A 21,285-nucleotide genomic window follows, 5' to 3' on the forward strand; every position below is an offset into this window, starting at 1 on the left:
TCTGAATTATATTGTCATTGCCATACCAGTGAGTGGGAGAGAACTGAGAAGGCATGACAACAGTGAATCTGGACATATTTTAATTAATTTACATTATAGGTTTTATTTTAAGCCAAGTTAATCTAGAGATGCTTACTATAATTAAAATGAGAAAAATGACAGTCTGAATTGTGAATATACCATATGCATTATGTCTGTATGAAAATAACATTGTAGAATATTGTCATTATCATTAGATATACATAAAGTCTAAAATGAACGAATTCAAATGATTAGATTGTGAGATGGAAGATAATAAATATTTGGCCCTAGGCTATAATAGAGGAGGAAGAGGAGGAGGGATAAAAATCTGCATGATTGACAGTGGAATCCTGTACATCGTAATCAGATGTACATCCTGCTGTCCTCTGGAGTATCCTGAAGGAATAGATGACGTGAGATATGAGGCCTGAATGCTGCTGTCTTTAAAAGTTGTACAGAACATTAATTGTAATGTACATATGTATTTTTATGTACTCAATGTATAGTGGTTGGAATGCTTGTAGTTGTAATATATTTAATCAATGTTACCCATCCTGTTCTTTAAAATTTTGAAAAATGTCAATTTTGTTGATTTACTTACTTGTATTGAGTCTAATTTTTTTAGAATAAATCTATAATTTTGTGTCCAATATAATTTTTAGAATTTAAACAAACAAGCATATGACTTGGCAAAGGCTTTACTGAAGAGAACAGCCCAGGCTATTGAACCATACATTACTAATGTAAGTGATAATTTAAAATGACCATGTAGAAAAAACTGAATATATTTATCAACTAGTGTTAATATACCTTTATATTGCACATTGAATACTTTAGGATTTTTCTACAATCAAATCATAGCTGACTGTATTCTTATTTAAAAAGTGCATAATTCATAAATCAAAGTTAACAGCAGCTAATTACATCAGTTGTCAGATGCATTAAGTATCATCCTATAACAGAAGCATGAAACTAGATGTTCATTTATTGATAGTCAATATCCAATTAGTAGTTAGGGCCAGTTGCTATAGTGGTTACGGTTTGGGCCTGGAAATCAGGAGACTGAGTTCTAGGCCACCTATTGGAGTGAAAGCCAGCTGGGTGACTTTGAACCAGTCATGCTTTCTCAGCCCAATGATAGAGATTCAGACAAAACATACAATAACATGTAAAATAATAGCAATAATTAAGTTAATGATAGAATACCACTGAGTTCATTGTTATCTGTTTGAATCTGCAACCAGTGCATACAGTTATGGTACTGTACATGATTATTTGAGAATAAACTCTGAACTAAAGGAACATTTCAGTTGTAAAAAATATTCATCCTTTATATTTTTTCCACAAAATCTCCCCCCCCCTCCAATAAACGCACTTCTCCTGGAAGATGTGATCTTATGAACTGGATGATAAAAGATGTATCTAGCAGTCATCTCTATAGTTGCAGCTGAACTTTTCTAAGTAGTTCCAGTCACAAAAAGTGCCAATTGCTTTTCATATTTTATCTTAATCCATGTGAAATGTATATATGGGAATGATTTTTGAAAGACTTAGGCATTTTTGGAGATAGAATTTTCTTGTACTCTTTCTTCATGCAGTTTGATTTGGAATTGGTCTAGGAAAACTAAAGCATTTCAAAATAATTCATAGAATAGATCTGTGTTATGCTAGGTGGAATACTGCCTAGTACCTAGTTTTTACCTTAAGAGACATTACAGTTTACAAATGCTTGCATGTCTTCTGAACTAAGGAAGTATTTATTTTAATAATATCAGTAATCATTTTAAGGATTGATTTTCAAAATGTTTACATACATACACATATATATATATATATATATATATATATATATATATATATATATATATATATATATATATATAAGTTTTCACGGGAATTTATATGTATGGTATTCAGCTTTGTTCGGGTATTTTCCCACGTCATTATAGTTGTGCTTTTAAAGTTGTAGCAATGTTTCGGCAGAATCTCATCTGCCATTATCAGGCTTCTGTATTGTGTTCGTCTGTGAGTCAGGCTTTCACAGCTGTTTCTGTTTTAAATTTGGTGCTAGCCTACTGCTGTGCATGAAGAAAAAACCATTCTGGCACAGCAGTAGGCTAGCCCCAAATTTAAAACAGAAACGGCTGTGAAAGTCTGACTCACAGACGAACACATACAGAAGCCTGATGATGGCAGATGAGATTCTGCCAAAACATTGCTACAACTTTAAAAGCACAACTATAATGATGTGGAAAATACCCTAACAAAGCTGAATACCATACATGTAAGTACCCGCAAAAACTTAAGAAATATAGATAGATAGATAGATAGATAGATAGATAGATGTGATAGATAGATGATAGATAGATAGATAGATAGATAGATAGATAGATAGATAGATAGATAGATAGATAGATAGATAGATAGATAGTATTCAGCTTTGTTCGGGTATTTTCCCACGTCATTGTAGTTGTGCTTTTAAAGTTGTAGCAACGTTTCGGCAAAATCTCATCTGCCATCATCAGGCTTCTGTATTGTGTACATCTGTGTACAATATATATATATATATATATCTACTTGAATAACTGACATTTATATTCTTGATCCTTTAGCGATACAGAAATGTATTACATTTTATTTCAAATTGTACCTTAATTTTTATGATTCATTAGCAGTTCACATTAGGAATCTTTATACATTTATCAGGCATGATATTTTTCCGATTAAAATCGAATTCGATTTTCGGAATCGCCCGGCGAGCGGCGGGCGGGCGGCGGCGGCGCGCGGCGGTCGGTGCGAGGGAGGTGGCGCGCGCGCGCGGTCGGTGTGAGCGGCGGTCGGGCGGTCGGTGCGAGGGGCGGGCGAGCGGCGGTCGGTGCGAGGGCGGGCGGGCGGGAGCGCGTGGCGCGCTGCGTGGGCAGGCAGGCGATTTCTTTGGCCGGCCCGATTTTTTTTTCTGAGGGAATATCATGATTTATACATGGTTTTCTTGGAAAATTAGAATTGTTCTGAAATAAGTTAAACTATTATGATTTCTATCCTATTTATATTTTGATTTTTTTCACAGTTCTTTAATCAAGTGCTTATGCTAGGAAAAACATCCATCAGTGATCTCTCAGAGCATGTTTTTGATTTAATTTTGGAGCTATATAATATTGACAGCCATCTTTTACTCTCAGTTTTGCCACAGCTTGAGTTTAAACTTAAGGTAAGTCTATCACTTAAGGTAAAAGTATCACTGCCATTAATTGAAGATTTAAATCTGTGTAGTGGGCATGGATGATGCACCATTTTTCAATAAGAACTTTAATTCTGCTGTAGGGAATGCCACTCTTTCAAATTCCTTTTTCTGATGAAACTATACATTTCAGACATGTTTTAATAGCTCAGTATATGCTAATGCTCTTTTTCTCTTTTTAACTATCACTGAATAAGAAAAATATACACTTTGAATTCTTTAATTTCCAGTGTTAAATAGCTGAAGGACAAAATAGTGCAGGAAAGCTGTTGTAAACTTGTATTTGTTTATAAGTTGATCACATATAATTAGTACATGGAGGGAATTATTCTATGTTTACCTAAAGGTACATCTGACATTGAGTTTTTTTACAGGATAATTTCTGTTCTGTGCATGTATGTGTATGTTTGTACACACATACACACACAACATGCCTGTCTGATTTTAGTTTAGTTTTTGTTAATTTTCTTTCTTTTAGTGTATGAAGAAACAGTTTTCCAAAGCTTATTTGTGTAGATTTACATACTTTTTAAAAAAATACTATTTTCTAGAGCAATGACAATGAGGAACGACTCCAGGTTGTAAAACTTCTTGCAAAAATGTTTGGAGCAAAAGATTCAGAGCTGGCAGCTCAGAACAAGCCCCTTTGGCAATGCTACTTAGGAAGGTATGTTTTGTTTTACTTCATTTCTCACTAATTTGTAATTTAGCCTTAATGTATTGTAATTATTCAACATTTAATATATTTTGAAATATTAGTATTAGCCATAAATTTGAGTAGTAACTATTATCCTGCTTATTCTTAAGTATCTTAGGAAAGGTTTAAACTACGTTTGTACTTCCACAGACCATTATGATCCACTAGTTTTTAGACTGTAAATTTGGGCTTCTACATTTTACTAAACTGTAATGTGGTTTGCTTGATTTTGTTTAATATAATAATTAATGAAGTCAGTGAAGAAATTGTGGTTTATGTTAGCATAAATGATTTGTTTTCTTTTGGCATTTGTGACTTAGTGGGCTTTTTGGTTTTCTGATTTTTAATGCTTTGAGGTACTGAGCATTCATTTCTGCCACAATGCCAGAAAAAGGAAAAGAAATCAAGAAATGGACAAAATAAGCAATGATTGTTTAGTTCATTTACTGACTCTGTATTGTTATTTCCAGTTTAGAAAACTATGTTAAGTACAAAGGTGAAGCTCAGCAAAATATATAAACATAACAAGTGTCTTTCAGTTTACTGAGTTATATGGAATAAGGTGGATCTTTATCAGCAGAATTAAATATTAAGACATTGTATAATTCAGTTGATATATTGCATTTTGTTAATATTAATATCCTTTTCAAAGATAACATTAGAAACTAAAGTAGTAGAATTGCAAATAGATTACAAATACACTTCACAATAAAAAAACAATGCAAAGAAATGCACCTATACATGTCTTTTCCATTATGTTTTTCTTTTGGTTAAAAAGACAATTGGATTCATAGTTCATAATTTTTGGCTAAAAAAAGCACAGATTTTATTTTATTATTTTTACACTGTCCAGCTATCAGCAATTTTGAGTGTTACACAAATTAAAAGCACAGAAAAATAATAATATCACAACAAGAGAGGAACAGAATAAAGCAAAAACTCAACATCCAGTTGAGCAGAGATTAATACAAAGAGTTTACTAGAACAATCAATAAGTAAACAATACCCCAATCAAAGAAAAAAACCAAGACCACTCACATCAACATTGATAGGGCAAGCCACTAGTAAGAGCAAAACCTACTCCCTTCTAGAAATGCCTACAAGAAAACAACCAGGTTCAGTGAGCACTAAGGTTCCCATAATAGCAAAAACTGCACAACAGAAAACATACTCACATTAACCTGAATGGGCTTCAACCACTCTAGCCGAAGAATAAGGCCCTCTAAAACATCTGTAGGCTGGTATGTTATCCATATGCATCTATATATATTCTTCTGGTCGAGCTTTGTATACAGTATTTTGGTGAAAATTATATAAGAGACAACATGATTATTAAAAATTTTAATTTTTTAAAAACAGATTCAATGATATACATGTACCTATCCGTCTTGAATGTGTGAAATTTGCCAGTCACTGCCTTATGAACCATCCTGATCTAGCTAAAGATCTAACAGGTATCAATAAACTTCAGAATAAAAGTATTTTTCTTGTACTTTTAGTTATATGGCAAAAACACTATACTTTTAAAATAAAAAAATACTTAAATATAATAGTATCTTTATAAAAAGTGTGCTTCAAGTCATATTCTTTAGGGACCTCTGCAAGTTTTATTGCTCCTTATGAATCTCTGTCCCTAAGGCCATCAGATGTTCATGTTTAACAGAGTTTTAATATGAGCATGTAAGTGCATTATTTCTCTATCTCTGTCTATCTATCTACACCCATCCATCTTATAGATGTACAGTTTTCTTACATAGATGTTACCCAGACTTGTTTTTCAAGAGTATTTGTTATTTTTTGAAACTAAAATATGCCAATTTATGACATAATACACTTTAGCCCTTTAGTACAAACCTTAATGAATAAAATAAAGCAGGTAATTTCTGTCTTCAGTTCAGTTATTTTATCCAGTCAAATTACAGTGAGAGTGTATTCAGATAGCTCTTGGTTAACAATGGTAATTGGGACCGGCAACGCTGTCATTAAGTGATGTGGCCATAAAGATGTGACCATGCTGACTTATGATAGCAGTTCCACTTGCAATCACTACATGAGTCATGTGTGGATGTTAAACCCAATGTCATGTGATCACCATCTCCTGCCAGCTTCCCCTTTCACTTTGCTTGTCAGAATCTGACAGTTAAGGTCACAAATAGTGGTTATGTGACTGAAGTATATTGCAACGGTTGTAATCGCAAGTTGTTACCAAGGGGCCCAAATCATGACTGTGTAATTTTGGAGATGCTGCAGCAATTGCAACTTCGAAGGCAGGTTGTTAATGTCCACAGCAGTCATAATTTCAAACAGTTCCCAAATGAGTGGTCATTAACCAAGGACTACCTGTAAAACAATTAAAATGCAGAACTAAATTTAAATTCAATTAATGTTTAATTGGATGCAATTTTAGCTCATGTTTTGACTCTCTTGAATTTGGCAAAAAAAATACTGCTGTGACAAACTATTTTGTGCAAGAAAGAAACATAATGTAATATTCAAATGATATTTTAGAGCAGAGATAGATTGTTTCTGCCTAAAAATGTTTTAACAAAGAAACATATGGATTACTATATTCCTTTGAATCACAGAAACATAATTCGTTAGCATAATAAGCTGTTGATATTACATTGACACATAAGTGTGAATACCCTCCTGTACTTTGAAATCTTAGGTTCTGCAAATACAAATACAGATGTTTCAAATTGCTGGTCGGGGAGAAATAAACAAATCTTAATCAGTAATAAGCAGAGTTTTCCCTGTTTGAAAAATGTAATAGGACAGGAGTCTCTCTCTCTGTGTATATATTAAGTGTGTGTGATCCTTTTATTAAATACAAAGATCATAATATCACCATGAAAGAACAAGTATCACATGTCTTAAGCTATAAATTGTGGAGCTATACATTTAAATATTTATCAGAGAGAGGAGAAAGAAAGATTTATATGGTACTTTGCTTTATTAGTTTTCTTTGTGATGGAAATTACCATGCAACCCAAATCTTTTAATAGGTTCTTGTTGTTTTAACTGTTAGAAAGAGAATAAAAATTCCTTCCAAATGGCTTAATTTATTTTTCCTATTAGTGGCATTGTTGTTCATAATACCGGGCTGCTGTGCCCAAGTGGGGGGGTTCCTGGGGACCACCCTTGAGTTGGTGCAGCCGGAGGAGGCTGGGGGGGGGGGGGGGGGGTGGCGGGGCCCGGCCTCCCCTGGGTGGGGAGGAGTTGAAGATCCCACGGCGGGTCCTTTTTTTTTTTTTTGGGGGTTTTGGCGGGCGGGTGGTAGGTGGGGGCCCCGGGGGGTTCAGGTCGTGCCCAAAGTGGGGAGCGGAGAAGAGGAGCAAGCGCCCGGTGGATCCGCCAAAGCAACACTGGGGAGGCAGGAATACCAGGTAATGAGATGTGTAAGCCCAGAAGTTCGTTGGGGGGGGGGGTGGTGGTGGAGAGGTGTCCTGTGCGGAAAGTAGGGTGACCGTAGGAAAAAAGGGGGGGGGGGGAGCCTTTTTTTTGTGTTTGGGGTGGGGTTGGGGGGGGGGGGGGGGGGGAGGGGTTGGTGGCCTTGGGTGGGAGGGGAAGAAAACGGGCTGGATCATTTCAAATTTCACTTACTCTCCTGCCTCACTTCAATATGTCTGAGCGACTCCAGATACTGGAAGACTTTTTGAATGAAAGTGTTACCTCCATTTTTTTTTTTTAAAGAGGGCCACTTGGGGAAAAAAAAGATTCTAAGGAATTCCTTGTTTCTTGATTAAAGAGAAGGCATTGAATATACTGTTCCTTGGCAGCCTTTTCAGTGTCCGGGTTTTTGGTGTGTGTGTGTGTGTGAGAGAGAGAGAGAGAGAGAGAGATCAGCTGTATTGAGAAGAGAACGTTTCCTGTGTTCTCATTTTATTTACAACATATTTTACGCTTAATGGTAAGCAATGAAAATATTTTTAAAACTCATTTCTAAACTCCATAGCTATTTGCATATTCTTGGTTCAAAATTGGATTAGCTCATTTCAAAATTGTCCAAAGCAGAAAAGTGCGTCAAAAAAAAAAAAGTGCAAAAGTGGAAGGTGTGTGGAAGAGGGGGTAGTCTTATACGGCGAGTATATAACAAACTCTATATTTTGAGTGGAAATGTTGGGGGTCGCATCTTATACGCCCAGTCGTCTTATACGCCGGCAAATACGGTAATTCAACTAAGTTTGATTTTATTTAGAGAAAAAAAGGAAATGGCTATGGTGGCATATTTTATAATATAAGACTCTGTTTTTAGAGGAATTATCTTAAGTGTATAATGCAAGTATTCAACTTAATGATATAACATTTCAGTTAATATGTATTTTATGTACAATATATATTTTATGTATTATGTACAGAATATCTTAAAGTGAGATCTCATGACCCTGAAGAAGCTATTAGGCACGATGTTATTGTATCAATAGTTACTGCTGCTAAGAAAGATCTCCTCCTTGTGAATGATCATCTGCTTAATTTTGTGAGAGAGCGAACACTAGACAAACGGGTAAGTTTGTTGATTAATTACAGACTGCTAATCTAAGGTTAACCAGTTAAATATGTTTTTAAAAATCCTTTATTGTTAAGGCCTTCAGTACCATGTTCATATACTTTGATTTTCTACTCTGCATGGACACTTTTTGTACAGACAGTCCTTGACTTATGAGCCTCAAATTTTTGTTGCTAAGCAAGATAGTTGTGAGTTTTGCCCCATTTTATAACCTTTCTTGCCATAGAAAGTGAATCACTGCAGCTGCTAAAATAATAAAACGTTGTAAGTCAATCTGGCTTCCCCATTGACTTTGCTTGTCAGAAGGACAAAAAGGCAATAACATGACCCTGGGACACTGAACTGTGATAAATACCTGCCAGTTGCCAAGCATCCAAATTTTGATCACATGACCACAGGGATGTTGCAAGAGACGTACATGTGAAAAACGGTCATAAGTCATTTTTTTCAGTGCCATTGTGTCTTCAAACAGTCATTAATTGAATGATTGTAAGTTGAGAACTTCCTATACAAAACTTGCTTACAGGTTAATAAACCCCAGCAAGCTGTTTCTTAGAGCTACATACTTTTGACCATTATAGGAATATTTTGCAGTTCAAAAGGGCCTTCTGTTCATTAATCTTTACAATTACATCTTTCATCATATATAGCAAGTGGTGAGATATTATTTCATATGTATAAGTCCTATTTTAATTGACATTGACATTGTTGTACTAACTGTGTTTCACTTTTTATGTTGCAATTTGTACATTCCCTTAGAGCATCAATAGTAAAAGATTATATTTTTTACTCTTAGCGTGCTGTTGCATTCCATGTATTAAATAATTTTTCCGAAACCCTGCCATAGTAAATTTGAAAGTAACTTTTTATCAGAGGTGTGCAAAAAAGTTAATGGTCAAAATAGATGCTCTGACCTTGAAATGAACAATTCTGTGTGAATGAACTTTGAAACTGGCCATTTTGCATGGTTCCTTTTCTGCATATAGTAAAAATATTGCTGTATGTTTTCAATTGTAATAGCCTTTTTAATAAATGTTGGGGGGCTCTCATTATGTATTATTTTAGTGGAGGGTGAGAAAAGAAGCTATGATGGGACTTGCACAGATATATAAGAAATATTCTTTACAATCAGAAGCTGGAAAAGAAGCTGCTAAACAAATTGCTTGGATTAAGGACAAATTATTGCATATATATTACCAAAACAGTATTGATGATCGGTAAGTTATCTTCAGTTTTTTAAATAAAATAGACACTTCTATTTCAAAGTTTGGAATAATAATGACAAAAAAGGAAAAAAATGAGACATAATACAGGAAGAAATACATTAGGAGGTCAGGAGGTCATTTAATTCATACGAATTTCATTTATTTTTAACAACATTCTGAACATTGCATGATCACCTATTTTAGAACTCTAGAAACTAGACATTATTAAAGTAAATCTCTGGTCTTGTGACATGTTATTAGATATTATAATGCTGTTCTAAAGCTATGTACAATCTATTTTTCAATCAATAAACCTGAACTATACCACAGAATTCTTAAGGTTTCCAACTATATTAACTAGGTTGTCTAAACTCTGAGCTTGTGTGTTGTAATATCAGAGTTATAAATTTATATTAATTATTTTTCCACATGTTTGAAGCAACTCTATAATGTATTTACTCTGTTGTTGAAATAATTTTGAAATAATTCAGTAAAATCATTATTTGACTGACTTGTTCTTTTGAAAAATAGCTTTTAAAAACCCCAATTTATTTACTCCTAAAATCTTTGAGAAAAGTGGCTAATTTAGAAAAATATTTTTTTTGATTTAGTTGTTGGGTGAAAGCAGAGGAAAAATGAGGGCCCATGAGGCATTAGGACTAGAATAATAACCATTGGTGACTGATATCCTTTATTTTTATCCAATAACTTTTTCATGCTATTCAAGTTGATAATTGCTGTAACTTGTACAAGTAAATTCTACATGTTAATACAATTTCTCTTATACCTGAATTAGGTACCGAACTATACTGGATTACTGTAGCTGTGATATGTGTTTATAACAAAACTTATGGAAACTAAAATTCATTTATTGTGTGCAAAATAATTTAGTGGGATATAGCTCTTCAGGTTTGTAACTTTTAATTAATTATTTTTCTTTATAGAAGAATGAATATAATTCAATTAATTGAATCATATTCATTCTTCTATAAAGAAAATGATCAAATTGATCTTGTTTGTTTGTTTATAAAATTTATTGGCTGCCCATCTTACCATAGGGTAACTCTGGGAAGCTTACAGTTAAACATATACAGTTAAAACAACGAAGACACATGGGGAGGGTGGGGTGGTGGTGGAGTGGGGGAGGTAGGATCTGTTATTATTTGATCAACCACTTCCATTGCACTGTTCCCCACTGCAGTTAATCATGGCCCAAGTTTTGATTTTAATATTAATTTTGATATTTTTCTGAAACTTATTATTGGTAATTTCTTTTTAGATTGCTGGTAGAACGAATCTTTGCTCAATATATGGTTCCACACAATTTGGAAACAAATGAAAGAATGAAATGCTTATACTACCTTTACGCAACACTTGATTCTAATGCTGTTAAGTATGTATTCAATTACAGATATGGAGCTATGGAATATTTTCATTGCAAATGTAATTAATAATTTTGATTAAGAGAAATATAGATTAAAGCCAATTGATTTTACAAAGGCCTTCATCTTGTTTTTTAATTGTTTCTTATGAAACAAATATTTTCTATTTGGAGCTAAATTTTTTAGTTCTTATTAGTAAATAAAATGCCTCATTGAAAGTACTGCATGATATATCCTCATCATGCACTTATCTTTCCACAGTTTAAAAAAAATCTTTTTTCCACCTCTTTAATTTTCTATTCAACCTTACTAATTATGTATAGATTTGGAAGGAGGCAGGTGGTAGAGAACGGTGGTAGATGGAAAATCTGTTTTTGCCAGTGGGGTATGTTCCAACAGTGAACACATGCAGTTGCATATAGCCCACTTCTTCATTTCAGTTGAATTATCTTATGTTATTAAAATAGAAACCATTCATTATTCTTTAATTGGTAACTTGAATCTTGTATATGATTTATTTAATGGATTACAATTCTAAAGATGGAGATATCTCCACATAGGTGCCTTATAGAAAGTCCTCACTTAAGGACTACATTGTTTCAAAACCTTTAGTTGATTATAGGCATCATATTTGCCTATAAGTAAAAAAAACAAAACAAAACCCTAAAGCTATGAATTATTTTTCTTGTCTATTTAAATTTATAAGCCCAAAAAGATGGTGATATTTATTATTTGACAGTAGAATCCATAACCTGATAATACTCCTTGTACATGGTTTTATATCACTAGCTACACTATTATGGAACCAGCAATTCAACATATGTTGAACCTACCAGACAACTTTTAAAAAGAGTTTGGTAGTAAATGAAATTAGAGACAATTGTGTTTTTATCTAGTATCTGTAGTACATGCAGTCCTCAAGTTACACCAAGAATTTGGACTGGAATTTCCATCACTATACAATCCAGTTATAAAGTATGATGTCATGGGACCACATTGCTCAGTAACAACAGGAGGAGTTTCTCACTTACAAAATTTATAACTTCTAGTCGGTTGCAAAGATGATTGGTACATCACTCATTGTTTATACTTTGTTATTTTTATGATTTAGGGCATTGAATGAAATGTGGAAATGTCAAAATTTACTGAGGCATCAAGTAAAAGATTTGGTTGATTTAATCAAACAGACAAAGGTAAGTTCATTTCCTTCTGAAATTTTATATGTAACTAATATTTTCAAGACTTCAGCTTGAATTTTATTTCACTGACAGAGGAGTACTTTCTGGATTTCTTTTTAAAATGATAATATGAAAGTGAAACTTTGCTATATGCCTATTTTATCTATCCTAAATATTTGAAATAATTTTGTGGGAAACTTTTAAGTTCATTTTATTTTATTGACTCTTAGTTTAATATCATGCTTTTTCGTCCTCAAGATAGTTTACAGATGAATAAATACACAGGCAAAAATCTAGGCAGCAACTTGCAACCAAGTTGATGTCCTTGCCCTGAAAATTACATAGAAAGATATAAAGCAACACATCTGCCTCCAAAGTTATAATTACCTTTAGCAATGACTTTCATCACAATATAAGATCCGCTGCAGTAGCAAGAGCATCCTAGGGAATAATTTACTTTCTGATAAAGGATATTCTCTCCATGGAACCCATTTTTAAATAAAGAAGGCTTCTATCACAGATACTTCATAATAAGGCATGCACCATTCAGGAATGACAAACTTTCTCCCAATATATTATGTTTCAATGAATATTGGAGTGTTCCATTTTTCTTCTGCTTGGTGGACCTGATCTTTGAAAGACTCTGTTATTTTCAAACAACAAATCTATATTTAAAAAACCTTTAACATAAGAGGTTCAAATTCTCAATAAGATGTTTTTTGTACATTCCAGTTTTCAGTTGCTTGTCCTTTATGTGTAAACGGCTAGAAATAACCTGTACCCGTTTTCAAGCTTTCTCTCTGCTTCAATCACAGTGATAACTAGATCTAATCAGATATTCTGCTAGGCTGTCATTCCCCTTCTCACCCATTGCAGGAAAACCTGGTGTCTAAACCACTACTTAACTTATTTTTTTAAAAAACCCCAATATTGACTTAACCAACAGATGCATTTTTAAGGGGGGTGCCTTCTTCACATCTAGTTAGACTGTTGTCACTACAACTTTCATCTGATTTCCAGCATTTTGCCATTAATAAATTGGAAGGATCCCTTTAAAGTCCATAAAAAACTATCTATGAAGAAGTGTGGCCTTCTCTAATTTTCATTCACGGCTATTTGAAGTTAGGATGATGCTGAATGAATGGTACTTATACCCAGTTTCTGAAGTTACAGACGTTGCAGCATCCCTGTGGTCATGTAATCAAAGCCTGCCCATACTTAAACCACAGAGGCATTTCAACCCCCTCAATCACCTATCCACCCCCCAAACTCTTGCTCTTTTGGTCACCCTGCACAATGGCAGCCCTTGGTAAATTGCATGCTTTGTGAGATTCTGAGGCTTTTTGAAATTTCAGGAGATATCTGCACCTGCCATTTTCCAAATCATGGATGCCATTCTTCTAATTTTTCAGAAGGCCTCAGAAGTTTTCCAAAGGCTTTCTGAAGCATCACAAGAACAGCACTGGCAATTTGGAGAATGGTAGGTAGGTATAGTCTTCTTGTGAGGTTTCAGAAGGCCTCAAAAACCTGACAAAGCATTACAAGAATGGCCTGCATTACAAGAATGGCTATTTGGAGAACAGCACAAGCTATCTCAGGAAAAAAGCTTGGCATGGCCAACAGCTGCCTCACATAGGTACAGGTCAGATGTTCTTTGTCAGCAGCAGAAAAATGACAATGAAAGTCAGCTGAGCATGGCAGGACATGCAGAGCACAGGATGATTAGAACTTTCCACTGTGGTGCTTGGCTGACTAGCTGTGGTGTGGGAGTTGAGGTGGTAATCCTTGGTGGTGGCTGTGCTGACAGTTTGGCCTCTATTTCAGTCCCAGTGTCACCGCTGAGGAGTGCTGAGGGTATTTCAATATGTGAAAAATATTGGTGGGTAGGAGAAGTTGAAGAGGGCAGACCCTTACCTTACTGAAGCTCGGGTCTGTTAATGGCTTGGATCATGTTGGGTCCTCACCTAACAGTCAATGGGATTTGGTTAACAACAGCAATAAGGATTGCTGGGATTGCCATAACTAAGCAATTCAGTCATGTGACATTGTGCTGTTGAACCACATTGTTACAACAGAAATTCCAGTCTCAATGTTATAACTTGAAGACGACTAAGGTTCAGGTTTGTAACTATAATAATAATTGGGATGGTATATTAGATCTTTAATATAATCCAGTAGCGTCTCTTCAAATTTCCATGAAGAACTACACATTAAACAAGGATTTTCATTAAAAAGTTTTGAGAATATGATTGAAACAGATCTTTGATTAGTTTCAAGGTAATATTAATATATTTCATCTACATGTCAGCAATAAAATAAAAGTGTCCTTATCCATATTATTTCCTCATATTGAATCTGATATGTATTTTTTCTGTATTAAGAATATTTACAGTCAGATGATGTCAAGTCATAGGCACATATATGCATTTGTATGTTTGGACAATGGTCAGTGAATCATAGACTTGTTGAAATATGTTACTTAGCTCCCATTAAGGGGATTTGTTATGGATTCAAAGATCAAAAGTAATATGTGGAATATTTTCACATTAACATGTTCCTGAAACTATCAAGGACTATAGAAATGTCAAAAATATTTGATGTCCTTCAGCCTGTTAAAGCAGCAGAATCCATGAAGTAGTTTACCTAAATTATCTCTGAAAGTCTTTAAAGCAGATCATACAGAATTCTGACAGGTAATCATGCTTTATTTTGTCTGTTCTTTTCTGATAAGGAATAGAATTTAATTCCAGAAACTACCCCATTTATGTTTAATCCCCTGCAAGACTTTGTAGGCATATCATTTCCCATTTCAAGTTCAGTATTTATAGGCTTTTTATGATGATCTGTATTGTTAGACAGTTCTGCAGGTTAGCTCATGCTCTCAAAACATTAAAAATTGCAGCTAGAAATATTGTCTCTTTCATCTTTTTCTGCTGGCAGAAAGTATGAAAACAGAGTACCTTACTCAGTATATTTAAACGTTAACATTTTGAGAAATTTAATATCTATCTGGTTAGGCAAGATATTATTACAAGAAATCCCAACAGCTTTCTGCTACTGAGCATATCAACTAAAATCTACATTGATTGCTCTACATTATGCTAACCAAATAGCATGTTCCCAGCATCCCCAGTTAATCAAAGAGACGATTTCAACCAAAGTTACATAGCCATCCCTTTTTCCAGGGGGAAAAATTATTTAAGCTTTTGTAGTATGATGTACAGCTAAAAAGAATGTAAAAAGTCAATGAATTATAAGAATTGTGTTGCATTTAATGCAGAGTTAATCCAAGTTATTTTTTACTCTAGAACTTTCATTTATTCATTTACTAAAATGAAATTTCATTTATTATGAAGTATCTTAATATACTACTAAAAGTATACTGAATTTGATCTTTTCATGTTTACCTTACTTTATTACTACAGTTCCTTTATGACAATAGACATACATAGATGTATCCATCACCCTATACTTCCTCTATCTCCTCCCATTATTTCTGATTGGTGATTTCATCGCTATTTTAAATGCTTTAGTTATTACCTTTACATGAAATATTTCCTGCTTAAAATCATACTTTAAGTAAGTTTGCCTTGTTATGTGTCATGCAATATATAGGGAAGCCATTCTTGTTTAAATTTAGTTAAACCACTGCTCTGTTTATATATTATTAAATTTCTTATTGCTGCATGTTTCAAAGTTTAATTTCCAGGTTTGATAATGTAGATATCTTTTTTCCCTTGGGGGCAGAGTTGTCCTCATGGCTTTAGCATATATGTTATGATATTGACATTGGAGATCCAAGAATTATCGGGAGTTTGTGAGATGATTACACTGTAGGATGTTAGTCCATTCCCTCATGGTTTTATTTATATTTGTATTTAGATTGTTTTTAATTGTTGTTTTATATTTCTTTTAATGGATTGTTTTACAGTACACTGCCTGCAATCATGAATTTGAGATGGATCAGTATATAAATTTATTTGATAAATAAATATATGTGAATAAATGATAAATTGTTATGCTTATTTATTCTAGAAATAGTCAGGAAAAACTGGGTTTTTAATTCAAACTTTGTTTTTTCTAATTTTTTGAATAATTCTAGGTATTTTTCAATATTTGTTTATTGATTGATTGATTTTTCACATTCATGTGCTGCCAATCTCCCTCAGAGAGGGGGTGTGGGTACTATACAATAAAACATTAAAATATAAAAACAGTATATGAAAATTAAAATTATATAAGTAGACAGGGATGATGATTATCCCAAAGGTGCTTTTTCAAGAGGCAACTGGACTTCCATTGTTTTTCCTTGAAGACATTTTGTTTCTCAGAACTCCAAGGCTGTAGGCTAGCATTCATAGCCCACATGGGTATACTTATTAAAAGTCAAACTTCAGATCAGGATTGGTTTGGTTTTTTTTTATTCAGCATTGCATATGTAACATATGCATCGTGCTTTAAGTATAAGTATATGTTTTATTGTTGGCTTTTGTTATGATTTTTTAGCAAGTTATAGATTAGCCTGTTGGTTTCTGTGGAAAGGATGCAAAAAAAATATTAATGAATACAATAGATATTTTCTGCTGTTTTTTAAAGCTAAGAACTGTTTTTCAAAATTGCAGTAAAGATAACTGATTTTGTAGGAGTTACAAATGCACAATTGTCTGGTTCACTTGAAAATATAGAATAGATCAAACTAAATTAATGACATGCTTCTAGTTCTGTATAATTTATTTACTAATGTAAAGGAATTATCTTACCTATTAATGAAAGAATGTAAAGTATTAAGTTGTATTATAAAGCCTGTCACTGAAAAACCTTCTTTTAATTTCCAGTCAGATGCCAGCAGTAAAGCTATATTTTCCAAAGTGATGGTAATAACAAGTAAGTTTTTTTCTATATTTTAAATTTAACATTTGAGAAAATATTACTTATGCATATTATGTTATGATACTTTCAATCATTCACTTTTTTCCTAATTTTGAGTAAGTGACCTTTGAAATGGATTAAAGCAAGTTGTATAAAACTAATGTTATCTTGCAACCTAATACAATTAATATATGAAAGGATTAATAGGATTCATTTTTTGACTGATTTAGTTGAAAATTTGCCTTCCTTGAATAGTTTGTGTAGAATTATTAAAGATATTCAAAATTCTGCTAGGAAACTATTTTAACATCTTTTTAATGTTATGTTATCTTACACCAATTGGCCACAGGGCTCTGTGAATTATTTATAATTAACAAAATATATTATCTGGTTGTATAATCTTATATCTTTTTGTTTAATTCTTCATGCTGCTTCAGTCACATACAATTCAAAGCATGGATTTTTTTTTTTTTTGCTTGCTATGTGACAAAAGCTTTAAAAGCACCTGAACCTTTGTCTTGTTTTACAATGTATGAAACTGTTTACACTTCACTTTATGAAATAGCTAAAATTATTAAGATATAATTACATACATATTTGTGCCTTGTTCTTTCTATTGATTTACTTTTATGTTGTAAAAGAATGTAAAGAATGCCCCTTATAGTAGAAAAGCTTAGTTTAATGATTAGCTTTCTGTTGAACTTAACCTTGTTTTATTTCCATAAAGGAAATTTGCCAGATCCTGGCAAAGCACAGGATTTCATGAAGAAATTCACTCAAGTTCTAGAAGATGACGACAAAATAAAACACCAGTTGGAAATGCTTGTTAGCCCAACTTGTTCATGCAAACAAGCTGAAGGATGTGTGGTAAGAATAGATGCTAAAATATAGCTTATTTGGGGTTATTAAATTGTCTGTCTTCTAAAGTGCTCCTAATTACTATTGCAGCGTGAAATTACAAAGAAGTTAGGCAATCCCAAGCAACCTACAAACCCTTTTTTGGAAATGGTAAAGTTCCTTTTAGAGAGGATAGCTCCTGTGCACATTGACACCGAATCCATCAGGTATTTCTTTTCACTTACATTGGGATTAAAATTAAATTAAACTGAGAAAGCTTAGAAAATTATTTAAGTTGACATGCTGTAGTGTTTCTCTATTAAATCTTACATTGTAATGTGTCTTACTGAGTGGAGAAAAAAGTAATCCAAGTAATTAGAGAAAGAAACAATTGGGGAAATTTTGGCGGTGAGGCTGAACTTATTCTTTGTATTGATTGAAGGTTTATGATTCATTCGCTTCTTTTCCTAACATTCATTTTTTTGTCAAAGTGACAAGGGGAGGAAAAAGCTTAGTCAAGAAAGAGAAAAACATTTGGTTGCTGCAAGATAGAGACTGCACTTACTATGTAAAGATGTTAGGGTTTGACAGTGAAAGAATTACAATGATAACTTGGAGCAATGTTTATCTTGCTTGTAATGACACCTTATTTCATACCAGATAAAATTAAAGAAAATAGATTCTATCACTCACCATCTTATTAAGCATAACACAACTGAATGATTACAGCAGTATTAATGAGAAGAAAAATGTATATCTTAAATATGTGCCATTGCTCTATTAAAGGAAAAGTTTCTTGCTCAAATGTACTGCTTACACCTGATCACATTTAAATGGAATGTCCGATATGGTTCTTTATCATTTCCTTTATTAGTGCCCTTATTAAACAAGTAAACAAATCCATAGATGGGACAGCAGATGATGAAGATGAAGGTGTCCCTACTGATCTGGCAATCAGAGCAGGTCTTGAATTGCTTAAGGTAAATTTTTCTATTAAAAACACTATTGTAATAATTTTTCTGTTACATTTTTTTACTTTAATAATAGTGACTTTCATGAAATGAAGGACAAGGAAAGGAAGTAAATATGAAATTAATCTAATTCAGTTGTGTTATAGACTGATATCTAACTTTGCAATCACCTCTATCCTTTGTTGGAGCCATAGGCACTTATTAGTATGGCCTGCCCCATTTAGAAATCTACATTATTTAATTTAAGATTTTTCTAATTCATATGGTCAGCAGGTCTGGTTGTCTCATTTTTTCTAAGAATTGATAATAAAACATTGAAGGTGATAGAGTACAAAATTGAATGTCACCAAAGATAAGTAAAAATCTACTAGCCATCCATAGTGTTGCTATGGAGCATGTCTGAGGCTCAATCAGTCACTAAATGAGCATTTGTAGCTCATTAGATTTATACATAAGCCATTTAGATAGATCCTTATTGTAATTGGAACTAGGGTGTTTGATGTTTATCCATAGATACATAAAGATTTGTCAAGATTGATTCAATGAAATATATTCAGTCAGCATAGGTTAACATATAAGAATGATTTTAAAAACCCTTTTAATCTTACTCTTGCAGGTTCTTTCATTTACCCACCCTATCTCATTCCATTCAGCTGAAACATTTGAATCTCTCCTGGCCTGTTTAAAAATGGATGATGAAAAAGTAGCTGAAGCTGCATTACAGATTTTTAAGAACACAGGAAGCAGAATTGAGGAGAATTTTTTACATATCAGATCGTGAGTTAATTCTATATTGTTTATTAGAACTTCATCCAGAGGTGGTATTCAGCAGGTTCTGACCAGTTCTAGAGAACCGGTGGTGGAAATTTTGAGTAGTTCGGAGAACCGGCAAATACCATCTCTGACTGGAGATTTTACAGTATCCTTCCCCTGCCACGCCTACCAAGCCGTGCCCACAGAACCGGTAGTAAAAAATTTTGAATCCCACCACTGACTTCATCCCATTTATACATAATAATAACCACCCTGTGAGGTGGGTTGGGCTGAGAAGGTGTGACTGGCCCAAAGTCACCCAATAGACTTTCATGCCTAAGGTAGGGACTAGACTAAAGTGGTTTCTTGTTTTTTTAGGCGAGCACATTACCCACCAGATGAAGGCTAAGCAAATAAGTATGTTTAAAGTATACTTATGTATATTTCAGTAGCATTCCTATATGTTTTCCTAGCAAGATGAGGGCCCTAAAGATTTCACTTTATTGTTATATTTTAGTTGCTTCCCTTGATGTTTTTATTCCTGGAATTTACATTGTCTTTTATGCTGAGGAATAATGATGATTTAAAAGAATGAAATCTTTCCCTCTGTTTGTATGAGAGTATCTTTATCTTTAGGAACTAGATAAATTGTCACAGATTTTAGAAATTGTACTTAAAAAGTAAGTGCATTGTTGCATATACAAGCTTTTTATAGACTAGGATTGTGAATGCTTCAAAAATGGTTTAGAAGAAAAAGGTTGGAACCTAAACACCTCAAGTTTGTTAAAGTAGCCACTTCTTTGGTATAGCATGCGCAGAATCAGGAAGAGAGGTGCTGTCCATGTGCAAGTGCAATATTGGATTCAGAGTCATTATGATTGAAAAAGCATATAAACAAGCAGATTATATTACATATGTACATAAATCGTGGGATGATTTTTGAACTTTTGATTTGCGTGGTGGATCACCATTTATATTATGAATATGGGAAATCCCGTATAGTTAGGAACAGAGCCTATCGTAGCAAAATTCTAATTAAATACACAAGGGTTCAAGTTAAATATACAATGGTTCAAGTTCATTAAACAAAACTACTCGTACAGTATTATTTATGTTTTTTTTTTACTCTAGAGCTTTACTTCCAGTTTTGCAACATAAAGCTAAAAAAGGTCCTCCTCGACAGGCCAAGTATGCCATTCACTGCATCCATGCAATATTCTCCAGTAAAGAAACACAATTCGCACAGATATTTGAGGTATTTTTTTTTTAATTTTATGTTAATAGTTCATTTATAGTAGAAAATTCTGAATCATTCGATTTTGGTTAAAATGCTTTTAAATGCTTGCAGCGGACTCTTCTTTAAGGGCATATTGATGTTAACATTTATCATTTATATATTTTAGCCACTACATAAGAGTCTCGATCCAAGTAATCTGGAACATCTGATTACACCACTGGTTTCTATCGGCCACATAGCCTTGCTGGCACCTGATCAGTTTGCTGCCCCGCTGAAATCTTTGGTGGCTACATTTATAGTTAAAGATTTGTTAATGAGTGACAGGGTAAGAATGGTTTTGCTTTTTGCAGTAAAAAATATATGAGAAAAATAGTAAAATACATTATATTG

General features: G+C 33.5%; 1 protein-coding gene across 1 annotated transcript in view; it reads left to right on the forward strand.

Annotated features, from left to right (window-relative positions):
• Positions 1-21,285, forward strand: part of PDS5B (PDS5 cohesin associated factor B) — a 75,346-nt gene that overhangs the window by 38,132 nt on the left and 15,929 nt on the right. Inside the window, exons 7-21 of the mRNA XM_026675010.2 lie at positions 684-764; positions 3,089-3,229; positions 3,811-3,926; positions 5,316-5,410; positions 8,315-8,460; positions 9,529-9,680; positions 10,948-11,061; positions 12,162-12,243; positions 17,064-17,112; positions 17,825-17,964; positions 18,046-18,161; positions 18,809-18,914; positions 19,522-19,682; positions 20,790-20,913; positions 21,062-21,220. Of these exons, the coding sequence (XP_026530795.1) occupies positions 684-764; positions 3,089-3,229; positions 3,811-3,926; positions 5,316-5,410; positions 8,315-8,460; positions 9,529-9,680; positions 10,948-11,061; positions 12,162-12,243; positions 17,064-17,112; positions 17,825-17,964; positions 18,046-18,161; positions 18,809-18,914; positions 19,522-19,682; positions 20,790-20,913; positions 21,062-21,220 (1,782 nt within the window). The remainder of the gene's footprint in view (positions 1-683; positions 765-3,088; positions 3,230-3,810; positions 3,927-5,315; positions 5,411-8,314; positions 8,461-9,528; positions 9,681-10,947; positions 11,062-12,161; positions 12,244-17,063; positions 17,113-17,824; positions 17,965-18,045; positions 18,162-18,808; positions 18,915-19,521; positions 19,683-20,789; positions 20,914-21,061; positions 21,221-21,285) is intronic.

Source organism: Notechis scutatus, chromosome 5 (assembly GCF_049901735.1).
Source record: "Notechis scutatus isolate UNSWTSFEM ecotype Mainland chromosome 5, rNotScu1.2, whole genome shotgun sequence".
Classification (NCBI taxonomy): domain Eukaryota; kingdom Metazoa; phylum Chordata; class Lepidosauria; order Squamata; family Elapidae; genus Notechis; species Notechis scutatus.